General features: G+C 44.2%; 2 protein-coding genes across 12 annotated transcripts in view; one reads left to right on the top strand and one right to left on the bottom strand.

Moving 5' to 3' along the window:
• Positions 1–27,135, bottom strand: part of LOC307180268 (uncharacterized protein) — a 524,184-nt gene extending 497,049 nt beyond the window's left edge. For 4 of the 6 annotated variants that reach the window (XM_079910429.1, XM_079910422.1, XM_079910428.1 and 1 more), the window contains exons 1-2: positions 26,977–27,135; positions 10,028–10,109 (exon numbers count right to left, since the gene is read on the bottom strand). The gene's annotated coding sequence lies outside the window, so the exon portion shown is untranslated. Of the gene's footprint in view, positions 1–10,027; positions 10,110–26,046; positions 26,659–26,976 lie in introns of those variants that run through there. The other 2 variants (XR_013825710.1, XM_079910423.1) reach the window with 2 other exon arrangements.
• Positions 26,817–27,594, top strand: part of PNPLA4 (patatin like domain 4, phospholipase and triacylglycerol lipase) — an 81,496-nt gene continuing 80,718 nt past the window's right edge. For 4 of the 6 annotated variants that reach the window (XR_013825709.1, XM_079910418.1, XM_079910419.1 and 1 more), the window contains exon 1: positions 27,131–27,274. Coding sequence is in view for 3 of the 6 variants with exons in the window: in XM_079910418.1 (XP_079766544.1) it covers positions 27,214–27,274 (61 nt within the window). In the remaining 3 variants the exon portion in view is untranslated. Of the gene's footprint in view, positions 26,881–27,130; positions 27,275–27,594 lie in introns of those variants that run through there. The other 2 variants (XM_079910417.1, XM_079910420.1) reach the window with 2 other exon arrangements.

Genomic DNA, 27,594 nt, shown 5'->3' with positions numbered 1-27,594 from the left:
TAGTGCTGAGTGGAATATCTAGTTCGTAGTGGGTACTTAGTAAACTGTTTCTAAAATTATTAAAACGCCACACATTTGCACAGAAAGATGGAAATATGGGTTCCTGTGGACTCTGGAGTAGAAATTCACATTGAGGTGCCTGGCAGGATGTAGCATCCAGGGAGACCCGTGCCAGGACACAGAAAGGCACTGACTCAGACGGTGTCAAGGCAACCCCAGGGAAAGGCAAGGCATGCAGCCTGGAAGGTACCGGCAGGAAGCATGTTTCTGGATCTAGGACACAGAGGTAGATTCATAAAATAACCCAAACACGGGCCTAGAGCCAGAATGTCTGCAAAGCAACTACGCAGTAAACCAAGAGAGGGAAACGCAGGGTATCTGTAATTTTACAACAACCAGAGGATTAGACTGCATTTAAAGATAATCAATTAGGGCTCCGACCTCTTACAATCATCTGACATTCCACCCCAAATTGTGACTCCTCTACTAGCTTTGCTTTTGTTTTTACTGACTATTTTTTTGAGAGCAGTTTTAGGTTCACAGTAAATTTGAGAGGAAGGCACAGAGGTTTCATATGTACATTCAGCCCCTGCAGATGTCGAGTCTCCTCCGTTATCAACCAGAGAGGTGACTGATTTCAATCGATGAACCTACACCGACACGGCATTACCACCCAAGTCCACAGTACGTTAGGGTTCCCTCTTGGGGTTGTATATTCTGTGGGTTTGGGCAAGTATCCATCATTATAGTATCATTAAGAGTATTTTCACTGCCCTAAGTTTCCTCTGTGCTCTGTTTATTCATCCCTCCCGCTTCACCTCCCCAGCCCCAACCCTTGGCAACCAGTGATCTTTTTACCGTAGCCACAGTTTTTCCTTTTCCAGAATGTCCTCTAGGTGGAATCATACAGTCTGTAGCCTTTTCAGATGGGCTTCTTTCACTTAGTGACATGCATTGAAGGTTCCTCCATGTCTTTTCATAGTTTGATAGCTCATCTCTTTTTGGCATTGACATTCCACTGCCTGGATACACCACAGTCTACGTATCCATTCACCTATGGAAGGACATCTCGGTTGCATCCGAGTTTGGGCAATTATGAATACAGCTGCTACAAAGACCCATGTGCAGGTTTCTGTGTGGATCTCTACCTTAGGACAGACACAGGAAGCACACTTGCTGGACTGTATGATGAGAGTATGTTGTTTTGTAAGAAACCACCAAACCGTCTTCTGAACTGGCTGCACCATGTTGCGTTCCCACCAGCATGGATGAGAGTTCCTGTTGCTCCACTTCCTCATCAACGTTTGGTGCTGTCAGTGTTTTGGATTCCCACCATGTTAACGCTGTGTAGTGCTATCTCATTACTGTTTGAATTTGCATTTCCCTGATGACATGTGCTTGTCTGCCATCTGTACTCAACGAGTTTCAACTGACGGAGATTCCTTGAAGTGTAACAGAAATACCTGGATAGATATGAAAGAGAAGCTGTGTTAACAGTCACAACATTTTGCTCTCCTTATGACTTGGAGTTTAATGGGATTTGAAAGCAGGTGGACCTTCTGCCAAGAGAAGGACAGCAATAAACTCAGACACCAGGCCAGAGAGGGGCTGCAACACCTGCATGCAGTGTGGGCAGCACCCTGATTTGAAGAGGCTATGACTGCTTCTTGACGGTGTGGACAAGGACAAACCAACAGCCCTAGTGAGTCACCAAATACTGCAACAACTTTTATTCGGCTCTATCTGAAATCCTGAACTTCGCAGAACACACAGGTCTATGAAACACAAAAGAATATTCACTATTATTGTGAGGAACAATTTGCCTAGAAATAGTAAGCCACATCTCTACTAGAATCTTATTAAAAGGTCAAAGAAGCAAATTCTTGGGTCTTGCAGTCACTGTAGACTCCCTATCAAGCCACTTAAAAAATTGATTCTAGGGGCTTCCCTGGTGGCGCAGTGGTTGGGAGTCCGCCTGCCGATGCAGGGGACGTGGGTTCGTGCCCCGGTCCGGGAAGATCCCACGTGCCGCGTAGCAGCTGGGCCCGTGAGCCATGGTCGCTGGGCCTGTGCATCCGGAGCCCGTGCTCCACAACGGGAGAGGCCACAGCAGTGAGAGGCCCGCGCACCACAAAAAAAAAAAAAAAAATTGATTCTAACGAGTTCTCCACTGTAGAAAGGTATGCACTTTTGCTATCGCCAGAGCAGCAGGAAGCTCTAAAAGTAACGCTTCTTGAAATTAATTTAGTATACTTATTTCCTCATTATTTTGAAATCTGAAATTGATCATATCAGGGATATTAGAGTGTAAATTTTATTGAAAAAAAGTTTTATTCCTGGGAAGTGTAACTCAATTGCTTGTGCAAAAGCCAAAATGTGACCTTTTAGAAAAATCATCTCAGAAATGTCTATTTGGAAAATTAGAACTGGATGTCAGAGCTACCTACTCCTAAAATACATCTTCTTTTTAGATTAAAAATATGAAGAACCACCAAAATATAAAAATAATGGAACAAACAATATTCAGATGAAATGTATTGGACAATTAAATATTCTTTCACTGCAGCTTATGCATAACATATTCTTTTTTAATATTTATTTCATTTATTATTATTATCTAGGCTGCATCGGGTCTCAGTCGCGGCACGCAGGATCGTTCATGATGGCGCCCGGGCTCTACGTTATGGAACGCAGGCTTCTCTCTAGTTGTAGCACGCAGACTCCAGAGTGTGTGGGCTCAGTAGCTGTGATACGTGGGCTTAGCTGCCCTTCGGCATGCTGGATCTTAGTTCCCCGGCCAGGGATCGAACCCATGTACCCTGCATTGGAAGGCAGATTCTTTACCACTGGACCACCAGCGAAGTCCTACACATAACATATTCTTGTTAAAAAATCACACTGCTTGTCCAAGGTTATCATATTTTAAAGTCTCCTGTTTTTCGAGAAACAGAAATATATAATCACCATTACGCAAGTCATATTAAAAATTAACTGCTCGGGGCTTCCCTGATGGCGCAAAAAAAAAAATTTCACTGCTCGTGGTAAATTGTAAAGTGGGTTATTTGAAAGATTTCCTTTCAAGGGGACAGTGGAGGACGGTAGATAATCAAGCCCCGCCCCTTCAAGCAGAATGGCAGAGAAAAGACCTCTGAAGAAAGGCCAAGTGCAGTGGTCAACCCTGCCACCAAGCCCAGGGCTAACTTCAGGGAAATTTTCCGTTACCATATGGTTTTGGGACAGCAACATAGTTCCAAATCCCTATTAGTTTTCTTAAAATGTTGATGGCTTGGATGTCAGAGAGCTAGCTGTGTGGGGGGTTCCCAGGAGTCAGAAGTTGCCAGTTGGTTCTTACATCATATGCTGGTTTGAGATCCAAAGGAAGAGCTTCATTAATCTTGTAAACAGGTAGAAGCACAGAGCAAAATACCTCAGTGATGTATAGATGATAACAAGATTAAAGGCACTGATTTATCCTTGGAGAAAAATAACCAAAGCGGTCTGTAAACACTATGAGTTGTAAAAGTGTAGAACCTGGCATGGTTATAAAACTTCCCCAGTTCCACGATAACTGCCTAACTTTATCAATCTGTGCATTAACCTGGTACATCGACAACACTGCTTTTGATTAGTAGGCAAAGCTGGTGTCCTGCGGCCATGTGATGCTTGATGGATAGGCGCAACTCAACTCAGCCAGGTGGTTTATGCTCCCTTGAATGCACACAGGAAAATCAGTAGCTGCTTGGTACTATAAAAAGCACCTCTCTGTTCAGGAGTCCAACTCCATATACAGCTTTTTTTTTGCCACGTAGGTGATGCAATGCTCAGAAACCGATACCTTTAGGTAAGAAAAACACATTGAAAGCCTAACGGACCCAGGAAGGCTCAGAGTTCTCTCATTTTGGGGGTGACAACTGAGCTGTCGCAGATGAGCATTCTAAGCAGGTGACAAGGGACTTAGCAATTAACGTTCATTGTTATGTGTGCAGTGATCTTCACCCAGCTAATGAGCCAGAATTTTCTAGGACTTCTTAAGATCGTTTCACCGGGTCATCCTTGGTTGGTCTCATAATCCCACTATTCCAGAAAGTGTATCATGAAGCTTTGGACATTTCCGTGTTGTAAGACATTCCGCACTGATCGGATTAACTCAGAACGGACTCTGATGAGCGTGACTGTTTCAGCATCTGTAGTAGAGAGGCGTCAAAACATATTGATTAATTTGAGCAAAACTAGCTCTTGATAAGCTCTCCCTACCTCCCTCGTTCTTCCAAGCAGGTATAGTAGGGAGTCGATTCTCTCCAAATACTGAATGAGTTTAAGCTCCTTATTCAGAGGAAATGTCTGGTTTCCATGATGTTTCATTCTGTATTTTCATTTCTGCATGAATATCGCAGCTTACTATGTGTCCTCTCCAAGTGAAACGGAGCAGGACCCTATGGTCCTTCCCCACCATGTCCTCCCCCTGCCTTTTGTCTGTGGAAACACTTTAGCCAAAGAATAAGTTTAATCAGAGAAGTAAGAAAATGCAGAAGCAAAGGAAAACAGTCAAAGGAGACCAAATAATAATAACTTAGTCACTAAGCAAAGTCAAGGACCTTTTAGTTCCTCCTCAAGGGCTATAGATCATATTCTGAGCCACATCCTGTGAGCTGTCTTACAGATACGGAAAGCCCCAGCAGGTGGAAGAAGTTAACTGCATGATGACCAGACCATAGTCATGACATAAGCTGCCACAATTCCAAGAACTGGCCTCAAAGAAATGAAAACAAACCGACCCTGGAACTGGAGATTAACTGTACTTAAAACAATCAAGATGATGCTGGTCAAACCACTGATGACCAATTTCAAGATGACGGTCAGAGCTGACTGTGCTGTTTCTATATGCAGTCTCCTCCCTCAGCCTATAAAAGCTCCTGCCCACTGATTGTCGGGAGCGGGGGGGGGGGATGCGGAGTCAGCTTCTGGACAGAAGTCCACCCTCCTCCCCAGTTGCCAGCACCCAAAATAAAGCACACTTTCCTTCCCATCAACCTCGCCTCTTTATTAGCTTTTCAGGGGCGAGCAGCCGGACCCCACTTCCGGTTACACAAGGACGCAATTCTTGATTGATACTCAAGCTCCTTTTTGTTCTGCGGTCAGTTATTCATTCATTCAAGCTTCTTTGTATGTCCAATATGTGTTCATTTCTTTGCTAAGTGCTGGGGATGCAAAGACAAGTACGGCATGGTTTCTGCTCTCCAGTCTAGCACGAGAGAAAGACTTGCAAACAAGTAATTCCAGTACAATGTGCTATGAATCATGATAAAGGAATGTGTGTGGTGCACTAAGAATACAGAGTAGGAACAGCCAGCATGTCTTGGGAGACTCTGGAAAGAGAACTGGAAGGCACTAAATGTCTCTTTTAATTGACCCCCTTCCTCAGACAATGTCTGGGGAAATTTGCTAACCTTTCTTTTTCAAACTAGGTAATAATAACAGTATGAACTTCTTGGACTCTAAATCCTAACAACAGGAGTTATACTTTTCTTTTTTGAGTAACAGGGGCCCACTGTTTGCCAAGGAGCCATTTGGGACAGCCAAACGCATTTCCAACATCAGGAGTGAGACCACTGCCATTCTGAAATCAAGGAAAGTGTCAGTATAGTTTGCAAAGAGTTTTTCTGAGACTTGTAAGTGAAGGAATCTCTAATACGTCAAAATCAATCTCTGACTTTCACCTACAATATACGACAAACAAAACTGGATACTCCAGTCTCCTGGATGACGCACTGCATCTTCAGGGTACCGTTCAATCCCTGGATTCCTCAAGGAGGTAAAGCCATCGATGCTGGGTAATAGGAACACCTACTGTCCTTGGTTTCACCCTGATGGATGTCAATGGAAACATTGCACTTTCCGAGAGCTGCACTTCCGATTGAGTCATCCCAGAATAATAACTCCAATGATGGGGAGACGTGCTTACTATTATCACAGAAACATACCCACATCCACGGATTCATGTGTGTACTGAACACAGACTTCCAGTAAAGCCAGACTACTGGCTGAGAAATACCTTAGTTATGCTGGGGCATGTATGTCCTAGGTTATGCGGACCTTAATGCCAATATCAGATTTGACATTGGCTGAGAAAGTCTCAACCGAGAAGACAGCACCAAGGCCTGTCAGAGCAACTACAGGTCAGATCTCTTGGTCAATGTCAAATTTCCTTTTGGACAGAGGTCTCATAAACGTCGTCATCAGGCATGTCATACCCACTAGGGTCCATGTTGCCCTGCATGGTGTTAAGAGAACTAGTACCGAGGCAGCTGATAAAGCTGTTGATCTGTTTTCTTTATTTTTTAATAAATTTATTTATTTATTTATTTATTTTTGGCTGTGTTTGGTCTTCATTGCTGTGCGCGGGCTTTCTCCAGTTGTGGCGAGCAGGGACTACTCTTCGTTGCGGTGCACGCGCTTTCATTGCGGTGGCTTCTCTTGTTGCGGAGCATGGGCTCTAGGTGCGCGGGCTTCAGGAGTTGTGGCGTGTGGGCTCAGTAGTTGTGGCTCGCGGGCTCTAGAGCACAGGCTCAGTAGTTGTGGCGCACAGGCTTAGTTGCTCCGCGGCATGTGGGATCTTCCCAGACCAGGGCTCGAACCCACGTCCCCTGAATTGGAAGGCGGATTCTTAACCACTGCGCCACCATGGAAGTCTCTCTGTTTTCTAAATTTAATTTCCTAAATAACAATTGCTAGCATTCACGAGAAGGTGCTTTCAGGAACCGAAACAGTGATGACATGTTCCCCGCATAAATGAATCAGATGAGATGATGAGACCTCGGTATTGCAAAACTTAGGTGGGTCACATGGAAACACAGCATAGTTCTATTTTTAAAGAGCTCTCATTATCATAGCAAATCTAAGAAATTCTCTCAGCTTGTCAAGAAGCATCCTGCTTACTTACACGGTGTCCAACACGACTCCAAAGCAACCCCTGAAAGCCCAAGGTGGGCACTATACTCAATTCCCTTTAGAAGGAAAACAGCCTCCCAAAGCCTCAGTTCCTTATCAGCAGGAGATGGTATAATTTATCATCCAAACCAGGGCACGTGAGAGGGAAAGGGGGTGGGCTTATCAGCTGGGTCAATGGGCAACAGGTGTCAGCTGCAACTGTCCTGGGTAAACAAAAAGTTACCCCAGTTGTCAGAAACAAGCTTGTTGGTTCCATTCAGTCATTTTTGCCCCTGACTACACGTTAGAATCATCTTTGGAGAAAACAGACATACACAAGCATACACCTATACCTACATATGCATACACATGTTTACATGCACAAATACATACGCATATACATATACTGAGATGTCTAAGCCCTACTGCAGACGAATTAAACAAGATTTCTAAAAATGGAGTGAATCTTGGGCATCGACAATTTTTAAAAGCTCCCCCAAGTGATACAAACAAGCAGCTGGGCTGAGAACCACTGAACTGGACACTCTCCAAAGCTTCTCCAGATCTCAAATTCTGGGAGTATATTCCTGAGAAGGAAGTTCCCACCCTTGCTATGGTCAAACTTTTAGTCTCCTTTCTAGAACACAGAATATTTCATACCAGTACGATAATAACCAACACGTATTTATGAAGAGTTTATACTTTACAAACCACTTTCTCATCTTTTTTTTTTTCCCTCACATTAACTCCATGAGAAGGTCAGGTTGGTTATTATTGACTTTCTACAGGTGAGGAAATTGAGGTTTCCAAGATCAAATACACAGGTACCAGGCGTCTTCTACAAGAAGCACAGGGAATAACCATGCCCACATCTTGATTAGCAACGGCAGCAGACAGGAGCAGGTGCCTGGGATTCCTGCCACACGGGTCTGAATTCCACTTCTATCATTTATTAGCTTGATAAGCTGGGGCAAGTTACTTAACCTCTGCAAATATCACATCTAAAATTAAAATAATGCCAATGCTCTTGTTCTGTAGCGCTGTGGGAAGTACTGCGTGGGAGTTACATGGCAGACCTTAGCCCCATGTCAAAGAAACAGTAAAGACTGTATCATTGCTTTTGTTGCTGTTACTGTTGTTCCTCGTCCTCTTCACCCTCCTTTTACTGCTATAACTATTACTATTACTACTACTACTGCTAGAACTAATAACGATCATCCCTGCTATAGGCAGAGTCACTGGCCCTGCAAAGAGACAACCTTAATCACAGGAAAACCCTTTGAGCTAATCTTTACCCTCTTCCCACATGCTCTGCCCCCAAACCAAAAGGAAACATGAGTGTTCTTCAAATGAGACACTCTGTGAAATCAGACACCCCCAGCCATGTAACAATGTTGAACTCTGGAAGTCTCTGGTATACACAGCAAACCGTCAGACTCTAGACAGATGCTCAGCTGGATTTAGAAACCGGGGTGAGAGCAGCCTTGCAGATGTGCTACGCGAATGTGCCTTCGAGGCAGAACCTATTGGGTTGGCAAAAAGTTCGTTTGGGTTCTTCCGTAACATCTTACAGAAGACACCTAACGAACTTTTTGGCCAACCCAATATTTATCAGCTGCAAGGAGCACACTTAGCTGGCAGCCTCCAGTGGCAGCCCCCTGGGGTCTGCTCCCGTGTTTAAATGGAAGCCCCACACTTTGGCGGGAAGCCCCCAGCCTTTCCCCATTGATGGAGTATGGTCATCAGTACGAGGGTCTGGCCATTTCTGCCCAGTGCCTTGCTACTCGAGGGCCATCTTTGCACTGCAGCTGACGCTGGACCAGGAATGCAATCTGTGGTTCTTCGTCCTCCATCCCCCCCTTTCACAGTATCCGATTACACTGTGGTATAAAGACCTTCTGGTGAAAAATAACACAAAGCACCCCCATACATGTCAAACAACCCTGTCAAGGATGGTGGGGTGGTACCCTATACAACTGAGAAACAGTGAAAACAACACAAAATGCTTTGTTCCAGAACTGTATTATTTCATGACTTTCTAAGAGGTTATTTGGAAAGCTCTATGGAGTTAGGAAATATGTCTGACCTGTCTCTCTAATGAAGTGCCTACAACATGAGGCTTAAAAAAAGTGATTATGGACCATGTTCTATTCATGTCATCTTTGTTTTGCAAATTAAATTTGTTATGCCACATGAGCTCAAAGATATGAATATTTTAATAATGCCAGATCTATAAATTGCAAGAAAAAGGAATTAGAATTTTAAAATGCATTCAGTTTCAAGGAATTGGATTTCTTGAGGATATATTTTTCACCTACAGAGAAAAGGTATTCTAAATTACTGGTTTCCATTTTAACCATGTAATTTCATTCTCATTTTGGTAATTCATATTTTTCAACACAATGAAAACATTAAAAACAAGCAAAAGCTAAATGGTAAACTATTTTAAAATACTAGTTGGACCTAGTAATCTAAATGTTCTTAACGTTAATATTATTACGGTTAAGGATAATCACAATAAAATAGTTACCATGTGACAAAAGGTATTCTATACTCTTTGCATGTATTAATCCATTTGGCTTCAGAAACATTTTACATTTTAAGTATAATCATTACCTTCTTATACACATTGACAAACACTTCATAAGTTATTTGATCTGGTAAATTACGTATTTTTAATGTTAGTATTGTTATGGTTGAAGACAATAATTATGCAATAGTTAAACAGTTCTTACTATGTAACAAACAAAATTCTAGGCTCTCACATATATTAACTCATTTAGCCTCACACACATTCTATAATTTAGGTGTAATCATTACCCATGATGTATGAATTAAGGAACTGAAAAACAGAGAGGTTAAGTAACCTCCCCAAGGTCACACAGCTACACGTGGTACACCCTGGATTTGAACCAGTCTGCATGAACCAGGAAAAGAAATGCCGACTTACCTTAAGCCACATCAATTAAACTTTCAGTCTGTGTGTCTGTATGTAAATGCACACGCAAACTGAGTACTTTTACATCAAAATGATTTGACTTCAGCAAATGCATCTGAATTTTAAAATCCAAACGAGTATGGTCTTTGTCAGAGTACTCACCCTGAGTATCCGAGGCATGCTCAGTGTGCTTTGGCAGCCGCCTCTCTTGTTCAAATGAGTCTCTCACCTCGCGGAAGAGCTCCTGCAAGTGATGAAATGAATCAGCAAAAGCTCCACAAGAAAAGCCAGCTCAGCACTCAGACCTGTCTGGTTCTAGGCCAGAACCAGAATTTTCCAGTTGTGCATCAATCATTTTGTCAGACCTCTGGCACAGTCAATCATCAGTAAATAGTCATTAAGTACCTACTGTATGCCGTTCCCTCAGCTAAATCCCAGAGCTTTTAAAAGGTAAGTATGACTCTACTGAACTAGCAGTATTCACAGAAGAAGAATCCAATTTATATCAAATATTTATCATTTGCCCCTCTACGGGATAGTCAGTAAAATACCCTAAACTTTTGAAGACGATTCCAAAAAGAAAAAGAGTTGCCTGCCTTTTCTGTGACTATGATGCAGTCCTGATCATGTACTTTTTTCCAGTTTTACTGAGATAGAATTGACATACAGCACTGTGTAAGTTTTCAGATGTAGAACATAATGGTCTGACTTACACACATCATGAAATGATGACAATATGTGTAGTGAAGATGCATCATCTCATATATTAGATACATTAAAGAAACAGAAAAAATATGCATTTTTTCCTTGTGATGAGAACTCAGGATCTATTCTTAACGATTTCATATAAAATGTGCAGCAGTGTTAATTATCTTTATTATGTGGTACACTACATGCTTATTACTTATCTTACAACTGCAAGTTTGTACCTTTCCACTGCCTTCATCTCATTCCCCCTCTTGCCACCCCCCACCTCATAATCACAAATCTGATTTTCTTTTTTTTTTTTTTTTTTTTGCAAGTTAAGTTTCATTTGGGGTGAAATGAGGACTGCATCCCAGGAGACACTGCTTCAGATAGCTCTGAGAGTTAAACTGCTCCGAAGAGACAAGGGGGGAGCCAGGCAGGTTTGCAACAAAGGGCAGGTAGTCTGAATGTCATAAGATTATTGTTAATTAACGAAAACCAGACATCTCAAGTTAAAGAATTTAGGGCTTTTCTATGTATGGGAAGATGCAAGAGCCTGGGTTCACTGAAATCCTTCCTTTGATAGGCACCTCAGCTATCTGGGGCCAGTATCCTGTGTTGTCATATCCTGAGTTTCCTCGGGGCTCACCGCGGGGAGTGGCTGCCGTCTGATGGCTGCTAGATGGCAGGTATTCTTCCCTTCCTGAGTTCCCTCAGGGCTCACCCTCTCACCTGGCTGCAATCACTGATGACTGTGACATCCTTTGTTTACTGATAGGGCAGGAAATATCCGATTTCTCAAATCATCCTCTTGGTCAGGAATTCGACCAATACTTGGGAGACACGCATGACCAAATTTAGTCCCATGGTGCTGGAAGGCTCATCCCAGATCAACTCCTGTTGATATGCCACTCCAGGTGCTAATTTCCGGATTAGGCCCTGTTGATAATTAAAGATTCTCTGGATCCTCTGTCTGTTCTGATCCAGGAAATGTTCTCCCTTATTGCTTCTTCCCATACCTAGAACCATGTTATTACAATTATTTTATAAGACTCATAAATGTGATCTATTTCCTCAAGATGTTTAGTCATCATCAATTTTGTTGGAGACCTGGTTACACACTGGGTACTGTTTAAGAGACAACAATCTTATAAAATAGACAGGATGTAAGTAATGCAGCTAGTAACACTGACAAAGCCATAGTGTAGCAGGGAGACATAAAGCACAAACAATTTGGAAACAAAGAACAAATTAAAACACTGATTAGTATAACTATTTGTAATCCAGTTGCAATAAACCATCAAGTCCACCGGAGAGCCAGCTGGAGAAGCCAAATTCCGGCAAGTCTGAACCTTTTTCTATGAGTCTCTTTGTTCTTGAAGTATAATTGACCTTCAACACTATGCTAGTTCCTGTTACACAATGCAGTGATTTGATACTTCTATACATTTCAAAATGATCACCATGATTAGTCTGGTTACCATCTGTCACCACACAAAGATATTATATAATTATTGACTCTCTGATGAATGCACTTTTAAACTCTTTACCCATACTGTGAAATTCCATTGGCAGGGTACAGCTCAGGAGTCATGCTGCTTTAACACGTGACCTGACCCCAGGGACTGGGTTAGGCAGGATTCCACATCACTGGTGGCACCTTAATTTAACGCTTACACTCCTGTCTTGCAATGGCTGGTGTCATCTTTTCTCCCTCATTAGACTGTAGCCTACCTGCCTCATTCATTATTATATCCACGGGCCTGTGAAAATGCCAACACACAGAGCACTCACAGGTGAATATTGCTGTAAAAATACATTCACAGATTAAGGAGACAGTTAATAACCTCTCAACAAGACTGTGTGGAATAAAATACTTCAAAGTATGAGCTCTGACGGGTGTTAAAAAAATCTATCATATTACTTTACGGACAGTCTTGCTCTTCGTCCATTTGATACTTTAGCACTGACACCCATGGCATGTTGTAATTTATAAATTTAGTAAGACACAAGTTCAGACAGCATTGTTAAAGCTGTTGGGAAGACATCATTTAGGTGGTGAAAAAGCCTAGCAAATAATCAAACATTGACATCTAATATAATCTTTCTTCTCTTTATATCATTCACAAGGGGACACTACTATGCGTTAAAATGATTTCACAAGTCTAGGTTATTGATAAGATGTCTGGAAGCAAGATATGCAAACAGGAGTCTTACATACATTTAATATTAGGTCACTGTATCATCAATAAAGTTATTGGCAGTTACTGGGTTAGATTATCTCATACTGATGGCTTTTTATATAATGTTTCATGCTAAGTTTGAGATAGAAATCTCTAGAAAGTAAATTATACATTATATGTGCCTACGTGTGTTGGGAATATACATCATACATATTAATTTTACATGGGTAGTCATTACTTTATCTAAATTTGTATTTGTTTGTATCCTTTAAATTTTCTATGAAGAATATGTGTTTATTTAGAAATAAGACAAATATTTTATTTCTTAAAAAACTAAACTCTTACAGGAGTAGAAGTAACTCACTTCTTTTGTGAAATAATGATTCCCCCTTGAGTGTGCGTGTGTATATCCATATACAAACATAGTTCAAAAGCCTATTTTCATGACCTACAAGTTACATTAGCAATAGCTCTAATTATGAGAGCTCATTAATAGGAAATTATACTAGTTAATATAGAAATTATACTTTTTTTTTTTTTTTTGCGGTACGCGGGCCTCTCACTGTTGTGGCCTCTCCCGTTGCGGGGCACAGGCTCCGGACGCGCAGGCTCAGCGGTCATGGCTCACGGGCCCAGCCGCTCCGCGGCATGTGGGATCTTCCCGGACCGGGGCACGAACCCGTGTCCCCTGCATCGGCAGGCGGACTCTCAACCACTGTGCCACCAGGGAAGCCCCTGGAACTTATACTTATTTTTAAAATGTAGTTTTCCTCACTAAAAAAACTGAGTTCATAAAGTAGACTCTAAGGAACGGCTATTTAGAACCTCAATGAACATTTTAGATACAAATAAACATAGAAACAGTCTGAACAAGTAACATGCTCTATAGCCATCTGACTTTTATTCAGGACAGAACCTAATTCATCTACCTTTAAATCAATCAGTACTCTATAAAGGTGAAGGAGGCAAGAGATGAGAGGGACAGAAATGACCATATTAATCTCAGCTTTCTTTTTTTTTTTTAACATTTTCATTGGAGTAAATTGCTCTACAATGGTGTGTTAGTTTCTGCTTTATAACAAAGTGAATCAGTTATACATATGTCCCCATAACTCTTCCCTCTTGCATTTTCTTCGTTTGAATGTTTACATATTTGATTTTATATCGCGATTTCGGTCATGTCTCAAGGAAGGCAGACAGAGCATGTGTGCCCTTTGATGCACTGTAGACTCAAGTGGATGATGATAACTGGGTCTGAAAGCTGACTGCCTTCTCTTTGCAGGTGATGTGGGGAATGATAAAGCACAGGCAGGGGAGAGTCTGCTGGTTTCTAACTGGACTAGGGCTATGTTAAAGTGAGACCTCCCTGGCACTCCCAACCCTGGGAATTGGGGCTTCTCTCTGCCATTTACATCTTTCTGGGATCTGCGGTGTCTCACTCACATCAGCCAGCAGGGGGCAGCCTGTAGACAGCTACAGAAAACAATAAACTCGCACCATGTGAGGAAACCTATTTTCACGTATGGGTCGGTTCCATCTGGCATTACGTTTGTGGGATTTTGCACGTCATCTTGCAGGATGCAGGCCCACTCTTCTGAAAGTCACTCAGTAACTAAAGGCAAACATTTCTGAGAATCTGCTGTGCTTAATTGCTACTATCCCTTTAATCGAGTTCCTTGGACAAAATCAAGGATCAGAAGTTGTCTCAACACTTTGAGAGCAGCCAATGAATAACCGGGGGGAAGGGAAACTATAAGATAGTGATAATAGTCTCTCAACAGTGTGCACTAAAACAACCGCAGTTTACTACCTCCCAGTAAAACAGCTAAGGGTACAGCTTTGCCCTCCGGCGAACCTGGGTCTCTTTCCTTTGCTCCCTCTATTTGGCCAGGTAATCTGGGGAAAGTGCTTCAGCGTGTGTGAGGCCACTTTCTCTACCTGCTTCAGAGCATTTACTGTGGAGATGGAGATGAGGAACATAACACAATTAGCAAAGGCTCTGGCACACAGTATGGGCTCTGTAACTATTACCTGATTACTATTAATTATGATTATTCTTCATGCACAGGACATTTAATCCAGTGCAAAGGTGCAGCAGAAACTGTCAGGAGTATCTGTCCAGCCCTCGAGCCTCCAGGCCTTGAAGCCCATCCCTCGCCATTCCTCATTGCTTGGACCAGGGATGGAGCCTGATACACATTTGGCCAAGCATATATTCCCTCTACCGGACACGCAGCCTAGAGGGAAAGGGAGGCTATTCTTTGTGCCGTTTGGCTGAACTGAGGGGCTCCCACGTTTGGTCACGTGCACCTTGAGAAGCAGAGAGAGCAGATCTCCTGAGAGGAAGGGAAATACAAGAGATGCTGCATTAGAATCCACAAGACCCTGGCATTCCACATTTGCAGCAACACGGATGGACCTGGAGACTGCCATACTGAGTGAAGTAAGTCAGACAGAGAAAGACAAATATCATATGATATCGCTTATATGTGGAATCTAAAGAAACGGTACAAATGAACCTATTTACAAAACAGAACTTGAGTCACAGAAGTAGAAAACAAACTTATGGTTATCAGCGGGGAAGCGGCGGTGGGGGGGGGGGGGGAGACGGAGGGATAAATTGGAAGATTGGGATTGACATATACACACTACTTTATATAAAATAGATAACTAATAAGAACCTATTGTATAGTGCATGGAACTCTACTCAATACTCTGTAATTACCTATATGGGAAAAGAATCTAAAAAAGAGTGTATATATGTATACGTATAACTGATTCACTTCGCTGTACACCTGAAACTAACACAACATTGTAAATCAACCAAACTCCAATAAAAATTAATTTTAATTAAAATGTTAAAAAAAAAAAAAGACCCTGGCAATCCAAAGCAGAAGCATGGTTTCCACAAGCTTTCCCCTTTTCAGTGCCCATCCCCTCTAGACTTCCATCGTTCCTTGGGTTCTGTATTCCAACAGTAATTTTCTTTATCCACATATGATTATTTTTGTTTTTTTCTCTCAGCAACCAAGGGAGCCTTAACTAAGGCAACAAATCTCAAAAACAGAGAATTTTTTTATAAAGAGCTCATTATTTTATAAGTAGAACCCAATAATCAAGACAGACTCATTTCAGGTGTAGCAAAATATTTCTTTTCTCCCCTTTTCCTCCAAGATGATATCTGGGTATATGGGAGAGTATTTCCGAGCAGGGCTAGCTAGATGGGCCCCATGCTCAGAAGGCTCTCACACCTGGTTTACTGCTCTGCTGTCACCATCTTGAAATTCTTAATAATTTTACCTCTGAGCTTGCGTTTTACAAGGGAAGTCCGATGGGACAGTAAAGCGTACACACGAATGAGCAGAGAGGATGCATGCGACGTGCATTTCTGCTTTCCCTTGCCACCACTCTCTTGCACAGGGCCTGTGGTGCCCATGAACAGGCACAGAATTCCAGTGGACCCGCAACGTGTGGCAGACACCCAGTCTCACAGCCAGCACAAGGTCAGCACGCCACACCCGGAACTGAGCCGGCAGGGGTGCTGCCAGCCTCAAGAGGACACGTTATTCATCCCCACCACAACTTCCTACAAATGCAGAAAGAAGGCACAAGGGTACTAAGAAACACAAATGACCAAGAGAGAACCCTATTACTCCCTTTCTTCCTGAGGTCACTTCCCTGTATTGGCCAATCTCTTAACCTGGAAGTGATGACATAGAAGAAAAGTGAAAGAGTAACTCTAGCTGTTTTCCTTGCAGTCCGTGCACACTGGTCAGGTGGAGAATGACCAACGTGGACTGTTCAACAGGCTGTGCAGAATCTTCCAGACCCCCTGATGATCAGGCTGAGGCTTATTCTAGCACTGGCTCTCTACGTGGGCACCTCCGTCGCCCAAACCTGCAACATGGCTCTGGTGTCATGGTGGCCAAATTGAGAACTTCTCAAGAACAGTGGTCCTCAGCCCTGGCTACACCTTAGATTCACCTGGGAGCTGTGTCTCCCTAATGATAATATTGATGTCCAGGCTCCATCCTACACGCATCAAAAGGAGCAGAATTAAGACACTGTACTGGTGTACCACAGTTCCCGAGGCTACGTCTGCAGAAACAGGCAGGGCGATCTTTGTCTACAAACCCCAACATACAAACATGAAGTGGGGGATTAGCACACTGATTTTCTACCTCAACACCCCTCCTTCCCTCACTCAGCTGTGCCAGGGCGTGGGATGGGTTTTCCCCCTTCGCTTAGGCAGGGACTTGCCCTAAGTCGTAACCTGAGTCCTCTTCATCCACAGGTAGCCAATCCCAATCAACAGTCCTCGTGCCATCACAGCACCTGACGGGTGCGGAGGCCCGAGGCAAAGAGGCTGCACCGAAGCTTCGGGCGTGAACAGTGCTGCCTCGTGTGAACAAAGAGAGAAGGGAAGAGACCCCCAAGACTGAGACGCGAGAACCTCCATGTTTAACGGTTTGCTGCAGGACGAGCCTCTGAAGTTCCTGGGGTGACGGTGCAGCTGGACAGGATCACTGCTGCCTTCACTTAGCAATGTCTTTATGACAACGATCGTCGTGAACGCCCCGTGAGCGGACATCTGCTTTTGAACATCTTGGGGGACAGTAGAGCAAAGCAGTCAAGGAATGAATCCCGGCTGGGCCAACGATCAAGCGTGCGATCTCGAGAAAGTTACTTTGTCTCTTTGTGCCTCATTCAGCCATCGTCGCCACGTGAGCGCCACCGTTGGTCGCCCCACAGGGTTCTTAGGGACGTTGAATGTGCACTGGCGCGGGCAAGGCCCCTGGAGGAGACAAACACCAAAGACCACGCAAGTGCACGTTCAACAAGCAGCAGCGAATGCAAATTTGGCATTGCTCCACGCCTTTGAGGACAGAAATAGAAACCAAATAAAAAGCACGCCCAGAGAGCCTTTGCGCTGCAGAAAGTATCAGTCACTTGCCACTCTAACATAGAAAGTACAGGGGAAAAAAAAGGCCTAAGTCAAATGTCAAGAAAAATGTGTAACTAATAGAAATGCCTCTGATTTCAACAATTACGCGTCAACATCTGACGAAAACACACCTCGGGTGGGTGGCCCATACAAGTGGGGTCACTGAAATGAAGTCTACGTGGTTACGAGATCCTTCTCACTCAATATTAAGCAAAAATGTTATTTTAGTTTCTTTGCTAACTGAAGGAAAATAACCTTTACACTCGTCTGTCTTCACAGAATGCTGAAATGAAGCTAACTTATATTTTAAATATTACCTTGTGAATGCTTCTGTACCCTACAGAATCCACATTTTTTCCATAATACAACTGGGAATATGGGGTCATGTTGGTGATGAGCTGATTTTCTAAAATTTGGAGTGTATGAAAAAAGTAAATTAAAAATAAAATTTGGGGCTTCCCTGGTGGCGCAGTGGTTGAGAGTCCGCCTGCCGATGCAGGGGACACGGGTTCGTGCCCCGGTCCGGGAAGATCTCACATGCTGCAGAGCGGCTGGGCCCGTGAGCCATGGCCACTGAGCCTGCGCGTCCGGAGCCTGTGCTCCGCAACGCGAGAGGCCACAACAGTGAGAGGCCCGCATAACGCAAAAAACTAAATAAAAATAAAATAAAATAAAATAAAATTTGGAGTATACGTGCATGAAAAAACAGGAAAATTAAATTGCAGAATTACAAAGACCTTTTGGAGAGCCCTGACCTTACAATTTTACTTTTCCAGCTGTTTTTTAAGTGCAACGTGGCCATGCAGCTACTCCAAGGACTCTGTTAGGAAAAGTTTACTTGCTGACAGTGGCCCTTCAAAAGCATGCTAAGACTGCAGTCATGCTCCCTCAAGGGGAGAGAGTGAATAAAATACGGGAAAGAAAGTTTGGCGCTTAAAATGACAGCTTAAATAGGGCTCTCTGGCTTCCATGTGGGGATTCAGAAATACAAAACTAATGTTAGGCTGGAGGTAGACTTTCCCAAGCAAGGAATGCTGTTGAATGACTTTGAACTTGCCATCTCTTTTAGTCACAGAGAATGAATTCTGTGTGTTCATTATTTTAAATATATCTGCCTACTGGGAAATAGCACAGTTCATCAGAACTTGGGATTTTTTTTTCCCCCAGGAAAAACACAATCAGTCCATACGATTCAAGAAGTACGGCTCCAAAATACTACCACATTCTAACAGTCACTACTCTGCCACTAGTTTTCTGAGAATTCAAGCCCTAACAGAAGATTCTGAAATTACAGCTGTCTTTTCCATGTCAGCCTGGGTCCTTTCAAACTTTCACTTTGACCTCCGTTTCAGACTTCTAACCAATCTTACCCATTCATTTTGTAGCTTTGTGAATAGGGAATGTTTCTGTGTATAGGTTGCTATAACACATCACTTTTGTCTTAGAAATTCTGTGAAGATGTAAAGAATGATTTTGAAAGTTTATGTTAGCGGTATATTTCTTATGGTTTTAAAATCAAGTATGAAATACATTAGTGGACACTCACTAAATGGGGACTCTACTCTCTTCCCAAATGCTCAGAAGTAAGGGATGATGGGAGGACCTTTGAGATCACTTCCCACTCTACAAAATGCTTTTGGTAGAAGGGCATCGTCATTATTGTCACAGCTGTTAAAAACAAACATTTATTTAGCCTCTACTTCTCTGACCCTATGTGTAGGGTAAGATCCTTGGTAGCACTCCAAGAACCACAGCTCCCTACATGGAAATTTATCACAGGGAAACATTCGCATCCATTTACGCCGATTTGGTGAGCAACAGTCTTGTGCCATCTCTAATATCCAAAATAGCTCGTATAATTCAAAAAAGGCAAACAAAACTACTGATTAATTCAATGGTGAACATTTATGCCAGGCAGCATGTACTGTTCACCTAAACATACCTAAAATCGCAACCAACTTTTCAACGCCGCAAACATTACAGTCGTGTTCTTATTTGTTTGGGGAAATGCTCGCCAGATGAATACGTATCATGAAGTTTTATACATCGAAAAGACTGAATTTCCCTGTCTTATGTAGAGATTACAGCTGCACTTTTGCTTGTTTAACTCAACAAATATCATCAGGTACTGCAGTGGATGTGCTGGTTTAGGCTCGCCCAGCTGACTCCATCTGGACTCGGCAATGCTTCCCTTCATTCTGTCCATCGTCTGCAGTACTCGCTCCCCCGTTCATGGGCTCACATCACTGTATCACCATTTGCTGTTCACGCTGACTCTTCCAGGGACACACATGTGACAAAAATAGAACCAGCAGGAGTCTTTTTCTAAGTTTGAAAGGTGGGTAGTGAAAGAACTTTTCCACTGATATGCTGAGAGTCTGTGAGGCTGCCAGCAGCCTCCTGGGGATGTCCGGACTGCAGAATGAAACTAAGATGAGAAAAACAGGAAATGGCACAATGGTGGTCTTCCAGCACCCACTGCATGCTTGATCCAGCCATCTCTACAGTTAGTCCTAACTCTAAACCTCCCCATATTTGATATTTATCCATTTTGGCTGCGCTGGGTCTTAGCTGCGGCACTCGGGATCTTCGTTGCGGCATGTTTAGTTGTGGTATGTGCAGCATACGAACTCTTAGTTGCGGCATGCATGTGGGATCTAGTTCCCTGACCAGGGGTCGAACCCAGTACCCCTGCATTGGGAGCATGGAGTCTTACCCACTGGACCACGAGGGAAGTCCCTAAACCTCCCGATATTTGAACTAGCATATTCTTTTTGCTTAAGCCAGTTAGATATCTGAAACATAAACTAAGGATTCTCAACTCATATAAACATTTAGCTACCTTCTACATGCCGGCAAAAACCAAGAAGTAGAGACTTCCCTGGTGGCGCAGTGGTTAAGAATCCGCCTGCCAATGCAGGGGACACGGGTTCGAGCCCTGGTCTGGGAAGATCCCACATGCCACGGAGCAGCTAAGCCCATGCACCACAACTACTGAGCCTGCTCTCTAGAGCCTGTGAGACACAACTACTGAGCCCAAGTGCCACGACTACTGAAGCCCGCGCGCCTAGAGCCTGTGCTCCGCAACGAGAGAAATCACCGCAAGGAGAAGCCCACGCACCACAACAAAGAGTAGCCCCCGCCCGCCGCAACTAGAGAAAGCCCGTGTGCAGCAACGAAGACCCAACGCAGCCATAAACAAACAAATAAATAAATAAAATCCAAGAAGTACAAGACAGTCCCTGCTCCAAATCAACTCTGAACACAGAAGGTGGAGGCAACCGCATTTCTAACCAAAATGAAAGGTGAAAAATACTATCGCAATGCCTCAAGCATGGTAACAAAGAGAAGGGTGTGGTTAATATTGACAGAAGGTGTTTGAGTTTAATCCAAAAGGACATACGGAGACAAAAGAGTTTTTTAGGCCCAGAAGAATAAGTAGAACTTAATAGAGTAGAAAAATGTGAAAGTACATTCCAGTAAGAAAAAACAGTGAACTAAAAATGGACAGTTTATCCACTAAGATTTTTTTAAATTTTATAATGCCTACTCCAGTCCTTGTCATATATTAGACACTAAAGTATATTTAAAGAGTGAACAAAGGCATGAATACAATTGATTAGATACATGATTTATCTGGAGTTAGGACCCTGGTCAATGACATGACTCCCTTCTATAACACTGTTCCTAATGGAAATTATGTTCTCTTTACAATAACCTACTTTATGACACAGCTTCCAGGAAAAGGAGTAATCAGAGTGACTTACTGCTGTAATTGATAAATGCAGAAAGGGTAGCTTGAGTTAATTGCTACACTTGCTTTTTTTCTTTTTTCTTTTCCAGATGCAAACTAGTTTCCTAAATGTTATAAACTTATACATCACATTTATTAAACACTTTTACCACTTTTTAGTAAAATTATAAATGCCTAAATGTGAAGACCAATTACAAATTCTCACCAAAGAAAGGACTGAAGGAATAACAAGTTTCTGAGACCCGTCAAGGGCCAAAGAGCACGATCCTGGGCACGTAATAAGAACTTACTAGCTCATTAATTCACGTCTGAACCACTGTAGGGGAGGAAGGTCTGTCAGCACCGTTGTAAAAGTTATATGAGACAATGGGTACAAAGGACTGGCATGGAATGGGCCCTCAACAGGTGTCATAATTATTAATAATAAGCTTCCACCAAATAGGAGTAGATGCAGAAACAAAATACACCAGAATTCTTATTTTCTCCCTTTGAAGTGAGGTGATTAGATAATTGGATGTTTTGGCAATTAGGCTGTTTCTTTTGATGACAGCATCAGTAATGACGAGATCCTGTACTCCAAATTAAAACAGAGTAGTATTTTGGTGAATCTGATGAAGCATACGGCACCAAAGCTGACATTCTGTTTATCACTCAGTGCTATCACTTGTTTGACACGGATATTATTTCCCCAATAATCCCCTCCAGGAAGGTAATTATCTGAAGGGTAACGAGAAGGACTATTCCCGACCATCTGTACCAATTGTGGACCACAAGCGGCCAGGTCAAGGGCAGAGCTGTTTAGCAACAAAGAAAACAGGGCAGAGAGAATACAGATTTTCTTTTATTGGGCTTTTAAAAATATTTAGGACTCCTCTGTCAGGCATTTGGTATCCCACTCCCACCATCACTTCACAACACCAACACCTGGCTGCCAAAGATCTAAAACCCCCTTTGTATAAAAGATATCTCTTAAGTATGAACATTCTGAAAGCTTCTCTGCTCTATCTCACACTTATGCAGAATATCAACTGCAAGCACTGTAATTAAGTAATTCTAATACAATAACAAACACTCAGAAAATCTTTCTACCTTAATCTCTCAGTTCAGTGTATATTATATTTGGAACCTTTCAGATATTAAATTAAAACAAAGCTTATACATAAAGGTTACATTTTTTAATGTTTTTTTTCTAATAGAAATAGCTTGATACTTAGTTTCTATGCCATGTTAAGATGATCTATAGTGTACACTTTCAGATGTCTCCAATCTCAAGTAAATTACACTTCTTAAGGACGCCTACCTTTGAATTGTTTTCAAATGTCACCAGCCTGGTTACATACATACATTTGCATATATATGTACATATATAACAGAAAATATATTACATATATAATTCATATACTTTTTGGAAAAAGTATTCTTCCATTTAGAAAAGAGTCACCCAAGGGACTTCCCTGGCAGTCCAGTGGTTAACACTCCACGCTCCCAATGCAGGGGGCACAGGTTTGATCCCTGGTCTGGGAACTAAGATTCGGCATGCTGCACAGTGCGGCCAGAAAATCAAATGAAAAAATAAATAAATAAACATAATCACAAAAGTACCATCACAGCTCTATGCAAGAGTCACCCAGTTTTACTTCAAGTAGTTGGTTCTTCTAGCGTATTTCTAACAGAGAGAAAACAAGTGCAATGGAAAAGGCCCTTACATTAGTGAGATCTGTTTAGCTTGCAAGATTTAGAAACTCGGTTCTAACTCACTTAAGAAAACAAAGAGCAAAGGGCGGCTGCGGTGTGGGAGTGAGCCAGGGATGGTCGCAGCTGCATGCCCAGGCTCTAGAGATGCCATCACACCTACCAGGCCAGCTTCTCTCCCTCTCTCAGCCCCGACTCCCTCTAAACTGCCTTTATTCCCGGGCTGCCCCTCCACACGGTGGCTTTCGCGACGCCTCCTGAGAGAAAACAACCACCTGTGGGAAGGCATGGAGCCTCCTCTGTGGCTTCACGTGGGACGCTCTACTCCACGACTGCAGAACTGCCTCGCTCAGAATTCTACGGTGGTCTCAAAACAAGGGAATGCTTCAACAAGGCACAGAGGGTGTGGTGACCCGAGCTATCACCTCGAGGCCCCTGTGGCAAAGGGCGCTGCTGTGTGTGCCAACGGTGTGGCCACAATCCTCTGAAATTAAAGGCTGTACATCTAACTTTTAAAGTGCATCAAGTTCAGCTTGCAAGGCTCTGGGAGGGGGTGACAGGGGTGAGGAGTTCGTACACGGAGGGAGGGTACGGGTGTCGCGGGGAACGATGGCATGTGCCCCACAGAGCTGTTCAGCTGTGCTAAGATGCCAAGGTTGGAAAATAAATGCCACCGCGTGGACAGGAGACTGGAACACTTTGCGATAGGCTCAGTCCTTGGGGCCGAGGTGTGGCAAGCATCCCTTATCCCTCCCTTACCCCATACCTTTCTCTCTTTAGGAGAATACATGATCAAATCTTGCGGGAGGAAGCTGGGGATGTGGAAAGCCTTGGGCACTTTGTTTCTGTGCCAGCTGCTCTCGTAGGTACCTCCCAGAGCTAAGGGTTTGCTGCCCCCCAGCTCAGTGTGGACATGCACAGCGCCCGTGTGTGGCTTTGTACGAGCACATGATCATGCCTCTGCAATTACACATTGACTGTCTCCCTACCCTGTAGGCTCTAGATGAGAAAGAACTGAATTCCTGTCAACTTTGTGTGCCCTGAACCAGCACTGTGTTTGTTAAACAATGGATACTTAAATGTTCGATAAATGGCTAGAAAATAAACCAGTTCAAAACTAAATTACGGGACTTCCCTGGTGGCACAGTGGTTGAGAATCTGCCTGCCAATGCAGGGGACACGGGTTCGAGCCCTGGTCTGGGAAGATCCCACATGCCGCAGAGCAACTGGGCCCGTGAGCCACAATTACTGAGCCTGCACGTCTGGAGCCTGTGCTCAGCAACAACAGAGGCCGCGACAGTGAGAGGCCTGCGCACCGTGATGAAGAGTGGCCCCCGCTTGCCACAACTAGAGAAAGCCCTCGCACAGAAACGAAGACCCAACACAGCCATAAATAAATAAATAAATACATTAAAAAAAAAAACCAAAAAACTAAATTACTGGGTTTCCCTGGTGGCACAGTGATTAAGAATCCACCTGCCAACGCAGGGGACACGGGTTCGAGCCCTGGTCCGGGAAGATCCCACGTGCCGCGGGGCAACTAAGCCCGTGAGCCACAACTACCGAGCCCGCAAGCCACAACTACTGAAGCCCGCACGCCTAGAGCCCATGATCCACAAGAGAAGCCACCGCAATGAGAAGCCCGTGTGCCGCAACGAACGCCCAATGCAGCCAAAGATAAATAAATAAAAATAAATTTATAAAAGAAAAAAAAACTATAAATTACTAAGGAAAAAAGAGAGGCAAAACCAGACAAAAGATTTACTGAAAAATGTTCTGAAAAGGCAATTAAATTACTATATACTCACATCACAAGAGTAATTTACTTAAATCCAACAATCAAAACAAATATTTGTTAATCACACAGTATGTGCCAAGTGCCATGCATGGCGCTGAGATTGTAAAGACAAACGTGAATGAATCTGATATTCTTCCTTACCTTAGGAAACGGAACCTTTTAATTAGTTGCATGTGGGTATGACATGGGGTAGAAGGGAGAAAGGTGGAGAGAGTTAAAAAAAAGAGTTTAAATTGTTAAGAATTACGTTATGGAGCTTTGTGGACACTTTTCCTGTGACCCTTAAATTTGGCGGGATCGCACTCACCGGCAGGGGTGGTAATAACGGCTAATCTCATCTTTCCTTTAAGCAGAGGATCCCAAAGCCGTGGTGTGCGTCCTGCCTGCCCCAGCGACAAATTTCTCACCTGTCTTCTGAATCGACCTGCTGGCAGTGCCCCAAAGCAGGAAATAGGTGGCCCGGCCACCACTGCAAATTCTGGCTCTGTGGACCTTGTCTGTGCTTAAATTTTCGATGCCACCACACCACTTTAAACCAGAGCACCCCAGGAGTCAGACCAGGGCTTTGCAAACTTTAGTGTGCATAGCAATGCCTGAGGGTGCTGTTAAAATGCAGACTCTGCTTCAGGAGATCTGAGGCCTGGGATTCTTCCTTTCTAATAAGTTTCCCGGAGGAAGCTCTCTTGGGAAGACCACACCCTACCAGAGAGTTCGAAGGCAATGGAAGAAGGCAAGAATGAACAGCTTGGGCTTCCCTGGTGGCGCAGTGGTTGAGAGTCCGCCTGCCGATGCAGGGGACGCAGGTTCGTGCCCCGGTCCGGGAGGATCCCACATGCCGCGGCGCGACTGGGCCCGTGAGCCATGGCCGCTGAGCCTGTGCGTCCGGAGCCTGTGCTCCGCAACGGGAGAGGCCACAACAGTGAGAGGCCCGCGTACCGCAATAAAAAAAAAAAAAAAAAAAAAAAAAAAAACAGGTTGTCCTTCTCTATTTCCTGGATATACACACACTTGCCCTTCCCGTGACTAAATTCGAATAGTAGTAAAGAATTCAGAGTAATGCAGTTGTGCTATGCATAGGCATTAGGGTGCCTGCAGAAACAGCTGTCTCAGAAGTCTACTTACAAGAATAAACACGAGATCTCTTCCTTAGTCATGACATCCAGCGTTCTTGCTTACAGAAAGTGTTGTGGGCCAGAGCCCAGGTCACTAGCATCCCAAATGAGGGAGAAAGAAAAAAGGCCAAGGTAAAGGCCATCTGGGGAGCTCCCACCCACTCCCTCTCCTGCTTAAGGTAGAGACACGCGTTTTTCGGATTCTCTTCTGTACTTCAGTGAGCGTAAATCTGTCCTTTAACAAGGGGGCCTGGAGAACCTTCAACCAGAAACTCTGCAATTCCTTAAGGCTTGCTTGTTAGGATTAGATAGGGAAGACACTGTTGAGGGAGAGAAGGAATTGTCAGTCCTTTGAATCCGGGCGGGAATGCAAGCCAAGTGGGCCGCCTTAGAAAGGTGCTTCTCAGATCTACCCAGAGCCAGTGGTGCTACCAGACGACACAGGCTGGTCTGCTGAAGCCCTGCTATGCAGCATGAACGTTACGATTTAGCACCAGCTCGTATTTCACCATCCCATTTTGCAAAGAAGTCACCTGGGAAGCTCAGAGAGGTCATACAACCCACCTAAGGCCACACAGCTTAAGGAGGGCTACGGACGTGAACGCTGCCCAAAGCCATAGTGCGACCTTTCCACCAATGCTTAAGGAAATATCTGAGGTAGTCTTCCAAAAGCTGCGGGGCATCCAATCCCAACGTAGCCGCTAGACCCCGCCCTTACACGGACAGCTGGACCGCCCCGAGGCTGAGGGGGGAGGGAAACCACTGCCGGGGAGCAGCCGCCAAGAAGGCCAAGCACTTCCGGTGCACAGAAAATGAGGGTCGTTCAGGGTCAGCAGACTTGCAGGTGAGGGCCGGCCCGCACGTGGCGCATAGGGACTAAAATGCATCCCGAGGTATCCGAAGACAGTATGACCCGAGACGAGAAAGTCTTATCCCTTACCCGCCCTAGGGGACACCAAGGTCAAGCGGCCGAGGGCGCGCCGCCATGCTGAGTCCAGCGGTTTAAGTGGAGCAGGCGGAGCCTAGCGGACGCACGCATCGGCGCGATGACGTCACAGACCCGCGCGGGTAGTCCGGCCTCAATCACTTCTGCGGAAGCTTCTTGGGCGGGCGTGGTCCGGCCCTGATAGGCACGGCCCGGTTGACTGACGGCCCGGCCCCGCCTTCCGGATAAGGGATGACGGGCTGGGAGTGGCGGGGGACGAAGTTCTACACGGAAATGCCTCAGACCTGCATTGGTAGGGCGGAGCGCGGGGCGGGCGAGGGGCAGCTTCTGGCCCTCCGGAGGTGGCTCCCGGGCGAGTGGGTCCGTGTAGGCATCCCTGGGGGTGTTGCAGCAGCGACCCTCGTCCCGCCACCCCCAGACCACAGGATAGTGGGGGCACTGGGCCTGCGTACGATGGGTCGGCCCCCCTGGAGACCCATCCCCTTCTCCTCTCTCCAGTCTGAAGTAATTAAACCCAAACCGGGGCTCGGCTGCAGCACTTGAGCCTCCTTTCGCACAGGGCCTGGCTCTGCGCATCAGAACGAGTGTTTTCGGTTCCTAAATAAATTCCAG

Source organism: Stenella coeruleoalba (assembly GCF_951394435.1).
Source record: "Stenella coeruleoalba genome assembly, chromosome: X".
NCBI lineage: Eukaryota > Metazoa > Chordata > Mammalia > Artiodactyla > Delphinidae > Stenella > Stenella coeruleoalba.
Note: the sequence above shows the minus strand (reverse complement) of the source record. Positions and strands in the feature narration are given on the sequence as shown.